The following is a 12,546-nucleotide window of genomic DNA, read 5'->3' as shown; positions in this document are numbered from 1 at the left end:
GTAAGATCTTATATATGAAAATCCTTTTTCACTTGACATGAAATATTTCCAGGAAGCACAACCACCACCATCCTTCAAAAAGTGAAAGCATGCTTTACCTCTGTATAAAGACCACCTGCTTAAGACCTCTTTCTAAAGGTCCTAAATGGCCAATTACCTGTATATAAAGACCACTTGGCTATAACAGTGATGTTTACCTTATTCCTAGGATGGTCTCTGTTTACCTTATTCCTAGTGTGGTCTTTATAGACAGGTTGACTTATGTTCATTGAAAGTTGAATTCCTGTATCATGTTTTTGTGATTAAAAGCCACAAACCTTGTGGTGAACTTTTTATCTGAAATGACCACAGCGTCCGATGCCCCTACTGGCCTTGGTCATTCAAGGAAGATGTATGTATTGACGAACCAATTTACTTTGAGGTTGACAAGGTGCGATTGTCCATTACCACATGTTACATTAAGTCATCACGGAAAAGTGCGATGGACAAATCCGATTAGGCGGTGAAAGCAGACGTAGAAAATCCTCAAAACCGGCACATATACTGATGGTGCCGCCTTTTATTCCAAAATGCAGGTTGCTTCCATCATATTTATTGATTGTGGGAAGGAAATGGGTTCATATTTCTTGATTAATAATATCATGGCGGTGTCATTTATCTCCAATCAACACGAGCTGCAGCCAAAGACCTGGCTTTGTCATGCTCAAATCAGCACTTTAGTATCCATGAGAATTGGTTTCTATTCTATACTTCTCATCGTTATATTAGGATTCTTAAAATCATTGCAATAATGAGCTCATGTTTGCATAATATCGAAATGATGTCCACTTTATTGAAGGGTTCATAGCTATTACCATATCCCCCCTCCCTCTTTCTATGTACTTTTGTTTCGAGAGTAGATGTCAACTTCCTCAGTCATATGCTGCTGATTCATTCACGACTATTGACTCATCGAAGCTCCGAACACAGTTTTTACTCTCACATGTATTTTCAATCATAGTCCCTACAAAGTGATTGATTCTCATTGACAAAGATGTTCTCCTAGCAGTAATCTAGAGAAAAAGCAGAAACAATTGAAAGGATATGTAGAAATAAATTCATTGAAGATGGCTAGTTTATGTCGTTTATCGGTACATGACAACCACGGCAGGTGTAGCTATGTGGTACAGTAACCTCTTGTTTCAATTATAAAAAAAAAAATGGAGGGGAAAAAAACAAAGCAAAAGAAGGCAAATTCCTGGTCCTTACAAAACTTCTCATGAAATTGTAGTAATTAAAAAGTTTTTGCAGGAATCTAATAATGCGTGGGAGAACAAGAAAATACCAAATTAAATTGGTTTAGGTAAATGACTAATTGCTTGGCATATTTTTCTGACACATCTATTATTAAATATTTTTATTAACGATGAGGCGAGAGAAAAAAACGTAAAAATTGCAAATTGTTGCAGTTTTTATCCAGATGTTTATTTAAGCAATTCTTAATTAAACTGCAAATTGAAATTTCCAGGGATTCAACATGGTTGTCAACAACATCTTGAATCTCTCAAATTTTCACATTTATTGCCCTAATTTCTCATTATGAAATATTTATGTATTTACAAATCCAACATTATTTCTTATCAAAATAGAATATCAGCTTTTAAATTTAATTTTTTTTCAAAGGTATCCATAGAAACAGGTGTCTTTATCATTAGAGAAAAAATTTTAAAGATCACAAAATTTTAGCAGACATTTCTATTGCATCATGAACATGGTTGTGTGTCTGCGAGACTTTTGCGTGTGCTTGGAGTCGCTAGGTCACGGACTGGCCTTGTGGGGAAAATACCAAGAGGGACTGAAGAGTTCCGATCGATGGCGTTAACAGCTTTATAAAGTCTAGCTGAGTGCAACACAAGGCCCAATTAAGGTCTTGTCAACAGCCAAAAAAATACGATCATTCACGATGTGCAGAAAGAACAAAGGCAATACCGTTTCGTCCTGCTGTTGTTTCTTCAATCTCTAACATGAGATCGCTTTTTTTTTTAATTTGACGGTGAACGTTAGGTGTCACGATGCCGAACTTCAATCACCTTCGGTCTCCAAGTTTATTAGTTGTTAGACAGGACCCAGATGGATTCCAAGCAATTAGAATGCGTCATTCATGACCCAGATAATTGAAGTCATTTAAATTTTAAATCTCAAGATATAATTATATGAATATTGGAAAATTCATCGATAATTCTAAAGGGGGAGAAATAAGTTTCTTGTTTCAAGTTTCAGATAATAATTTAAAAACTAACCGATTCCAAAATTTGGACAATTTTAAATTTCAGAAAATTAAATGAGTTTAAAGACCTATTTGGACATTCATGGTTATGTAATTATTTTATATGACTTGATGTCATTTCATCTTGAGTTATCAAAAACTCTTAAGGTGTACTGTGTTAGAAATGTGTGACCTTTTTCATTAAGAAATGAAATATTCACATTTAAATTTTTCTTCAATTTTCAATCTTGTCAATCTAACCATGAAATTGATTTCCCACATCGACATACTTATCTGTCAGCTCTCTAAAGTAATTCTTTTATCCCGACAAAAATCTTTTGACCTGCAGGTGGTATGCATCATATGTTAATCACGAAAACTAAATTATCTAATGATTTCATCATCCGAGACCTGTATTCTCTTCTGCTTTGGCTTGTTAGCGTTATAAAAGAAAAAAAATCACAAATGTTAATTGAAAATTATTGAAATTCAGGAAGATGGCTCAGGAGTTGTTGATTTTATTTTGCAGTTTTAATCCTTATAGCTGCATTGGTGTATTAGGCTTTTTTGGGGTTTTTTTCCCCTGATTGTTAATTTAGAAATAAAAAAAAAATAAGACGACAGATCATTGATTTGATCTTGATTACAATATGAGCTATTGACCGACAGTTTTCATGTCTGTGACTGGGGCTCTTGGATTTGAGTGTCCATCTTGATTCTTCGACCATTACTCAAGTATGTCTCCTCCCGCTGTGTCTGCCCCCCGGGGAATTACGACCTCATCAGCTTCCTCAGTAGACATTTCTGCTGATTGAGAAAGAGTACAGAAAAAAAACATCTTAGAAACAAAGAAAATTTTCTTGTAAAATCAGCTGTTCATCACAATTAATTACACACCAAGGCATGTTCCATGTGCTTCTGCAAGATTTTTGCTGTGAAAAAAAATGTCTTAATTCCACAAAAGATTTTTTTTTTTTTTTTTTCACAAAACATGGAGATGTTGGTTCTGCAGGGCTTCATAAAACGTCTACAGAAAGATGATTCCGGAACTGCCCGTTCACGGCCGTGCTCGTAAACTTTAATTCCAATGCTGTTCATCGACATCAATGAATGATCCTAGTTTGATTTGGGTTGAAAGCGTTGATTTTTTGTCCGAATGGAAAGAGTAGAGACAAGAAATGATTGCCCTGTCAGTCGTCATAGGGGCTGTTACCACATAATTACAGGGTTTAATGCAGAAATAAACGAGTGTTTTGGGTCTGTTTGTAAAGACGTTCTGAGTCGGGCTCGTTTCTTTCCTCCAGCTGGTGTACCATACTACAAGAGAATTTTAGAAATTACATGGTTATGAATATTGTCATTATCATATTGTTACAGTATTGGACATTATAACCCATAATTATATATTTGATGTTTCATCATTAAGTTTGGTGAAGTGTTAATTATATGAATCATATATGTTGCTTCATAGTATATGAGTTATGTTTAAAAACATGTAAAATATCTTAACGTCAATTATGATTCTAAATGTCAAAAGGTTGGGCATAAGGGGACATGATTTTCATATTTTTAATAAATCAACAAAAGTAATTAAAGAATTAATTATTTAATGTTATTAATGTATACACATATTTCGTCTTTTATAATATTCAAATTCTATTAATCATTCAGAAAATTTTGACTTATGAAAATGAATGATTTTAGAAACATAAGAACTGCTTAAGTAGGCTTACAATGACTGCTTGCAGAAGCCGGAAGCATAAATAATGATTTCAGAAGCAAATAAAACCCATAGAAAGATTTTTCTTCATTTTAGAAAATTTCAAAATTGTGGCTTTCTATGTATTTTCAGCTAAGTGTCCAGTTCTGTGTAACGGTAACGGGCTGTACATCCGAGGGACGTGTCGTTGTCATGAGGGGTGGAAGGGGCCGGAATGTGAAATCCCAATTCATGAATGTGAAGTTCCAAATTGTAACGGAAACGGAAAATGTGTCAACGGACGTTGTGTGTGTTTGCCTGGGTATAAGGGGCCTCACTGTGGTCTAGGTGAGTGAAACGTTTGTATTCAGTAGTGTTTAGTGTGGGTGTACAATAACTATAGATCTATATATTCTTTGTCTTTTCTACAAACTTTTACTATATTGTCATAGAATTTATCTGCAGTGCTTTTGCAAGTGATCAGAAATATGATTATCTATAATCTGTAATGCTAGGTTTTCTAAGTGTATATTCTAATGTGTTTATATCTCCATGGAAACCATTAACATTGTTTTGTGTTATATAAAAATCGTACACAATACTCAATATGTCTTTTTGTTACGTTCATGGGTATAATGATATCACATAATCATTTTGATATCCTGTTTGTGAAGACTTTTCTTTTACATCGGCTATAAAACGCAATGATAAATGCATATAATGTACAACCTGTCAATTCGGCTCGCCATGACCACATATATTCCTGCACTATATATGGAAGAAAACTGTCGTTTTGTGCGGTAATATCCGTTACTTCCTATGTTCATGCTGATGAAAACCCCAGCAATGTTTTCGATTGATTGACAATGCTTCAATGTGACTTGTTGCAGACTACTACATAGGGTCAGACATAGGTAATATTTCACAACGAAAATGCCAGCCACATCCGCCACAAAATATAGTCCACTATTTTTTTTCCAAATTATAACATATCGCCCTGTCATGAACCAGGTCTACTTTTCAGTTTAGACAGTTTTGCCTCGATCTGGTTTCTCCTCTAAAAAAACGCAGCCTATGTAGAATTAACAAATAAGGTTTACTATGACTATAGACTTAATTCACAGATTTTTATAGTTTTCTATCACTAGTGTAATTGCTTTAAGATAACAAACTGCATTTATAGTGATACTTGATTTCACCGACCTCTGACTGTTATGACATCCTGTATAAACCAACAAATTTCAACAGAATTTTGACTTGGACATCGACTATCACCTACAGTTGACATTTTGACATTTCACGCATCTTACAGAGCATCGGTAATGTCAAGTTTCACAGTACATGTCTTTCTACTTTCTGATGTGATTGTCAATTCAATTCAAGTTCTGACTAATTCAAATTATGAATCTTCAAAGTTATTTCTAGAGATAATCTAAAAAACGTGATATTGTAAAATTATTTTTGGACATCATGATAAAACCAGAAGCAATTAGACTATATGTTATACACTTGTTATGTTCATAGATCATTTTAATTTTTATCCACCCCCTTGACCTTTTGAGGTCACTTAACATTCCCACCGACCTTTGAAGGTCAATCATTTCAATTTTTACACCATTCACTGCGGACTTGTGTGCAATGTTTTGATGGTGTGGTGGTTACGTGTCTGTGTATATACCCACAATGCACCAGTACAATATAAAATATGTGATCAGTTGAATGAATTATCATAAAATTGCACAATTCCAAAAATCATGCCATTCCTCGATCCGAATGTTTATATATTGTCAGATCACCTCAATGTTTTAATGTGTCATCTTCCAAATGTTTGTTGTCGCTATACACACTGGATGATCGTAAAATCTGAGACTTTATCGACTACGATTATTTACGGCGTTTATGTGTTTGTCCCTGTGATTGTCTGTCTTTTGTGTTTGTTTTTTCCACTCTCTTTGTCCTGATTTTTCCCATTTATTCGTCCGTTCATCAGTCTGTCTTTCACTTTCGTTTTCTTTGATGTTGTATATTGTAGTTGTCTGATCTGTATCATTCATTTCATTTTCATTCTTGTACATGTATATTTATCGTAATAGTGCTGCTGTATTCAAAGCTTCTTAAGCTTGTAATCATCTTATTCTAATGTGTAGTTTATGATATTATTCTTCCATGTGCTTGTACTAATTTCATTTATATAATATTTTTCTGAATCCACACTCAATGTACATAAAATTTCTTAATAGCAATAAAATTATCTCAAGTTAGATTAGATAATCTCATATCTCACATATCAATTTCATTATACTCTGCATATATGTGTCATTGAAATTCCATTCCATCTGCTTTCATTTGAAATTGCTATTTTAGCGTTGATTTGAAAAATCTAAATTTCTATCTTAGCGTTGATTTCAGAAATCTAAATTGCAATTTTGGCCTTGATTTCAGAAGTCTTCCATTCAGGTTCTAGTCTGAACCAAGCAATAACATTCAGTGTGGATAAAAGTATATAGTGTTGATATTTTTTCATTTTGCACATTTTTCCTTTTTTACGCCCGAACTCTTACTTCTTACACAGTCGACTGTCTTGTCCCTAACTGCTCTGGTAAAGGGGTATGCCATCTTGGGAACTGTGTTTGCCACAAGGGGTATAAGGGTTCAGACTGTAGCCTTCCCGATAAACTAAACATCAGCCAGGTGTGTGCACGTGACTGCTCCGGTCACGGTACATACGACCTTGAGTCCGACACATGCCTTTGTGAAAGGTTCTTCGCAGGGCCCGACTGCGAGACAGGTAATTTTGGAATCGAAAACAATTTATTGCATTTTGAGTTTTGAAAAAAAAAAAAAATTATTTTACAATATTCTATTTTGTTCAGTTTGGAATAATAAACCCTCCCTATTAGTACTAAATGCTCCTTGGAATGAGACGTTTATCATTATCACTGTAGGTAAACTAACCTCTTAGCAAGAGTGTGATTAAATGCTTGCTATCTAACACACTAAAACAACTAACATATTTACTGCAACTAATTCTTCAAAAATAAATCATATTTCATAATAATTTCATTATTTGATGCATAAGCTGTATCAATCATTGCAAAACATGAGTCATTTTCATTTTCTATGTTGGCATAAACTTTCCAATATTTATTTCTGTTTTGATTGATCTATTTCGAACATTTTCATCATAATTAACCTGATGTAAACATAATTTTGTCTTCCATCACTATTCTAATTTTGAATTTCAGTTTTCAATAATGATCATAAATCCATATTCATTAGAGTGAAGCATTCATTGTTTCTGGAATCTGTTTACATCTGTTATATGTTAAACATATTGATTCCTTTGACAGCAAACAGACACAAAATGAAGAGAAACATTAATTTTAACATTGAAACATCATTAAAAATGGGTCTATGGTATGATGTGCCTAGGTTATTTGCTCACTTTTGTTAATGAGGTGATCAAAGGGAAAAACTAGTGAAAAAATATCCTGGAACCTTCACAAATACTCTTGAACCAGAACAAAATTAAGCTGCATTTGAAATGCGCATTAAATGCAGTAATGAGTCATTCTAATTTTTGCAATGTTTCCAAAAAACTATATACTGACACTGTAAAATAATCCAAATTGAAATATTTATTTTACATTTGTTGACTTTTGGGGAGTTTCTGGCATGAATTAGCATGTAATGCTTGCAACATTGGTATGATGTTGTTTTGCAAGTTTGAGCGTGTTGCATAGAATCGGCTGATTTCAACGTCTTGTAGAAACCTGCCGTTAAAAGTGTGCATCTTTCACCGTCCTAGGCATGCTTCACTAAGTAGCATTAGATCACTTGCATGTATTTGAATATTGACAAATGAAATGGAAATGTTTCTCCGCCAATATTTGAATCCCCCTTTTCTTGTTCGTTAATAAAATTTACTATTGGGAGTTCAGGACAAATGTTATTTGTTGTGTTGAATTTATACGTTCTATCGTTCTCTGTGACCATTGTTATGAAAATTTTCCGTGTATCCAATTTGAGTGCTTTAGTATAGTTTATGGACAAAGAATAAACATGAATGATATCAAGAACTTTCAGTAAATAGTTTAATATTATGTATAGAAGCATCTCTGAAAACTTGAAATTTTTTCTCTTTTTTTTTTGTACTTTTTCCCAAAGCTATAAGATTAATATTTATCAATAATGTTTTTATTTATTTATTTATTTATTTATCTTTTTCTTCCTTCTGCAACATAAGTCCTTTTTATATTTACATAGAAATATGTAACTTTAGTAGACAAGCAATTTGTTAGAAAATGTACTAAACTATAAATGAAAAATATGCCAAAAATAGCGCAACATTATCGTCAAATAAATAAATGAGCAATTTATTCGTAGCCTAAAATAAGAAAGTGATATATGTAGAAATAAACCAAAATTAGAAATAACATGAATAATAATGAGTTCGTGACAACAACTAATAAACAGATATGATTTATACACATTTTTTTATTGTTTTCTGTCTTTGCATGGTGGTTCAATAGAAAATGATGTAAAATCAATTCTTAGTATAGAGCAATAAAGAGCTATCGTCAGGAATTTGCCTGCATGCAGTTTAAATAGAATATACTCACCTCTCCGCAGTGGGACGATTAATGTGTTACAGATGCATTGATACAGTTTGGGTCTAGCTAGCTTGCTTCATTGAATTTTGTAAAGAGGTTGTTTTGTCTCAATTGTGATGCCTTCCAAGTTGTAGTAAGGTCATGCAATCTTTATTTGCTCTCTCCAATACAATCTTTATTTGCTCTCTCCAATACCAGAATACCAACCCAACAGATTTTTTTACTTCTAGTATCTTTTGGTAATGGACCACCCATTGCAGTTGCTTCCATCTTTCAATTCTTTGAATAAAATCATCCTTGGTGAATGTAATACTTAATACCTTCTCCAATGTTGGAAAATTACCCTGATAAAGTTGCATCCCTTTGGAAAGTTATACCTAAAAATGTTTTTGCTATCATTTCCCTTGAGGAAAAATCTGCACTCAAGTGAATGTTGTCGCCCTCTTTCATAGACTGGAAAATCATTTCTGACTATTTTTGTTCCCTTTTCTAAAAATGGAGAGAGAAAAAACATCCCTAGTGACTGTTGCTATGGACCACTGTCTTTGGTTATCAATAGTATTCATTTGATTCATCACGTTGTGCAACACAACCCTTCAGACTGTTGTTTGGTGCGGCATCTTTAGAACAATCTCAGACATTTTAGAGTTTATGGATACGACATGGAGCAGACATTGCTACCATTACCTTGGCTCTTATTTCCCAGAATTCATTTCTCCTATTTCTTGCGATTACATCTTTAATCTTGCCACTTTCCATGTTCGGTAAACAGAAGCGTATTTTCTTAAAGAGTCCCTTATGTCTTATTAGAATCCTATTCTTTTGCTGAATTGTGACATTTCTCTTTTTTTTCTATTGTAATGGCTTCATCTGAACCTCTGATATTGGTTCCTTAGTCAAATGTTGTACCTGCAATTGATAAAACTTCTGAAGTTTGATCAAGTTTCTTTTTTCTGCCCAAATTGTCTCATTTTTCATTGAATGAGTAAAAAAAAAAGTACATTTGGATTAAGTTACGTAGAGCCAACCTTGATATATAGACGTATGAAAAACAAAACCCTGGTACGTTGATTAGAACGCTTTGATCATGGTGATGTTTTGTTTCTAGTACTTTTTGCTTAGAAATTTACAGCTATCGTCTGAAAAGCATTGCGGTGTCTGACGTTGCAGTCGTCTGATGGGGAAATTAATTCCTTTGTCAACAGTGACTTTATTCTTGAAATTGAAATCAACGGTTCAAAGGTGTTGCATTTCCAGACCTCGGCATGCCTATTGCTGTTGCAATGAACGCCCGTTGTTTAGTTCTAGATTCTTTGACATCTGTTTCAGCTCCTGGTGTCTCAATGTTTTCTAGTTTTGTCTAAGTTCCCACTTTAACATGTCTGCCTGTTGTTTGAACTAAATCTGATTTGTACCGTTTTTACAGGACTTATCCGCGATGGTATACAAATGAGTAGATCAGGTACAAAATTCATACTGCATGTAGGCATGCTTTTGTAGACCAGAGGTATCGTGTTATAGCAAAAATCAGCTGTAGTCTTGTTTAGAATCTTTTATTTATCAATAAATTTTAAATTTTTATTAAAAATATTTGAAAATATTTCAAGAATAGATTTATCAAAAAATGTTTTTGAAGGAAATTTGAATAGTTCTTCATTTAATATCTTAGATTTTTGTTTATTTTTACCAACAGTTAGAATAGTCATTTTCTTTGTGATATCAAGTGCTTCATTTTAGAATAGAAAATAAATGTTTGAAAGCTGTAGAGATATTTGCTGTGCAGTTACAAAAGATTTTAGACATTTTTAAGTTTAATGTGTAATTATTGATAAATTTGCTTCATATATCTATTGATAGTGTTTATAAATTTGAGTCTTTCTTTTTAAATTAAATTTATGCAGGTTTTATTTTTTAATCATTCAAATTGCTTGTTCTAGTGCTAATGCTATTTACTTATTTTTGTGAATTTTTGCAATCTTTATAAACATTTTTTAAAAAGAAATTTAAAGTGTTTTTATAATGTAATGGTCATGTTGTCATGTTTGTTGAGTCTGTTTGCTATACATGTAAATTCTACTTTTTAAAAAGATTTTTTGTCTTGAAAATCTGATTAAAAATAATTAATTTCTCAAAATTCTTGAAAAGTATTTGAAATAAACTTTCTATTTAAAATTAATAACTTCAGAATGATATGATTATGGAAGTAAAGTATAATAAATTTAGAATATTTTCTGTGCTAATTGTGCTACTGTAAACAAAAAGATGTATCCTGTTGAAAATCATTATTGTCAAGAGTCAAGACTTACCAGTTTAATAACTCGATAACTTGCTCGTTATGTTGTATTGGAAATAATTTTTTTAATGTAATGTTGACTTCATAAGGTGATAACATTAAATTTTTAGAAAATTCCTAGCTCCAATCATGCCTCTGTTAATTGAACGTTATTTGAAATTTTGAATGTTGAACAAAAATCAGGTTATTGGTTTGATCTCTAAGCTTTAATAAAAAAGAAACTCTAACTTTAAAAAGAATACAAATTTCATACCGTGTGTTGACGAGAAACTTTTAAAATCATCAGAAATATGTCGACTGGAGTGTTACCACGGACACTGTATGAACCAGAAATGTTTGTGTGATGATGGTTGGGGCGGCGCCCTCTGTGACCAGCTAAGTTGTGATGCACGCTGCGACGGACTGCGCGGTATCTGTGACAACGGAACTTGCATCTGTCGGAAAGGATGGAACGGGGACCACTGCACTTTAGGTACTGATGCACTTGTATAGGACAAAAATCTTTATCAGCATGACTCTTGATTAGATCATGTCAACAAGTCTTTTTTAGGTTACTATGGCAACCAAATGTGTTTTTGTACAAATGGTCAAAATATGATTGTAACACCATCAATTAATTGCTGGAATAATATACTGTTAGTTTTTTTTAATGTGATTTTGAATGAGTTAACTATATTCTGGGCATAGTTTAAGTACCCATATATCAAATTCTTTCCCAAATTATATTCAACTTTTCCTTTGAAATGCATATCGTCCCTTTCCCTTTGAAATCCAAGTTAAAGATGAATAATCTTTTTTGAAGATTGATCAAGAAGTTGAATTAAATGGTATCCAAAAATTTCTCAAAAGTAAAATATTATCAGGTTCCTTTAGAAAGATGAAGTCTTGTGCCAAGTGATAGTTCAAGATGATACTGTTGATGATCATTCTGTTTCCATGACGACCAGAGTCAGCTGTACTCTTTGTATTGAAAATAGATACCTGTCACAATTAAAGATAATTACACCTCAAATTATGTGTCAATGTTGATTATCAAAAATGGAGTCTCGTATCACTTATTGAATGATTAGTTCTAACAAGAATTGTTTACTATTGTCAACGCTTCTCTTTTTTAGTGCTTTAAATAGCAATGTATCGGCTCTTGGGCTTTCTTAACAAACTGATCTGCCAGAGATCCACTAAAGTGACTGTACTATCGCTGACAACTGTTGCCATTTTAGATTTATGTGTGTGATTACGTGGTGAAAAATGATACAAATCATCATCTTACCGAGATGCTATCTTAACTGGCAGCAAACTTGTTTTAATTTACAGAGATATTGCATTTAAAAGAAAAAAAAGGAAATGGTGTCTTATTTGATTTGAACAAGAAATTGCCCTACTGTAGCTATGCACTGGAATGTCGCAACAACATATTGGCTCATTGAAGACTTGCACAAGTGCAAACAATTTCTCAAAATTGTCCTAAAAATAGTTAAGGACCGACATTGGCTTGTTTTGTTATACAATTTTTGATAACTTGTGCAAGTCTATTTCTATTGTACCACGATTTTGTCCTCGATAGCTTGTTATATATTTATATATGTACCCTGCACCCCTCAGTGTGTGCTTTAGTCAGCTTCCAATTTGCACAAATCCCCATAAGTTCCTCCATTTTGTTTATTGAATTTTAAGCTTGAGTGTCTCCTTAGAACAC

General features: G+C 33.0%; 1 protein-coding gene across 13 annotated transcripts in view; it reads left to right on the top strand.

Annotated features, from left to right (window-relative positions):
* Positions 1-12,546, top strand: part of LOC138328275 (teneurin-m-like) — a 188,292-nt gene that overhangs the window by 151,593 nt on the left and 24,153 nt on the right. For 9 of the 13 annotated variants that reach the window (XM_069275014.1, XM_069275010.1, XM_069275007.1 and 6 more), the window contains 3 exons: positions 4,098-4,292; positions 6,517-6,732; positions 11,137-11,322. In XM_069275014.1, the coding sequence (XP_069131115.1) occupies positions 4,098-4,292; positions 6,517-6,732; positions 11,137-11,322 (597 nt within the window). Of the gene's footprint in view, positions 1-4,097; positions 4,293-4,834; positions 4,859-6,516; positions 6,733-9,983; positions 10,020-11,136; positions 11,323-12,546 lie in introns of all 13 variants that reach the window. The other 4 variants (XM_069275011.1, XM_069275012.1, XM_069275013.1 and 1 more) reach the window with 4 other exon arrangements.

The sequence above is a fragment of the Argopecten irradians genome, chromosome 7, assembly GCF_041381155.1.
Source record: "Argopecten irradians isolate NY chromosome 7, Ai_NY, whole genome shotgun sequence".
Lineage (NCBI taxonomy): Eukaryota > Metazoa > Mollusca > Bivalvia > Pectinida > Pectinidae > Argopecten > Argopecten irradians.
The sequence above is the reverse complement of the archived record's forward strand: the minus strand, read 5'-3'. Positions and strand labels throughout refer to the sequence as shown.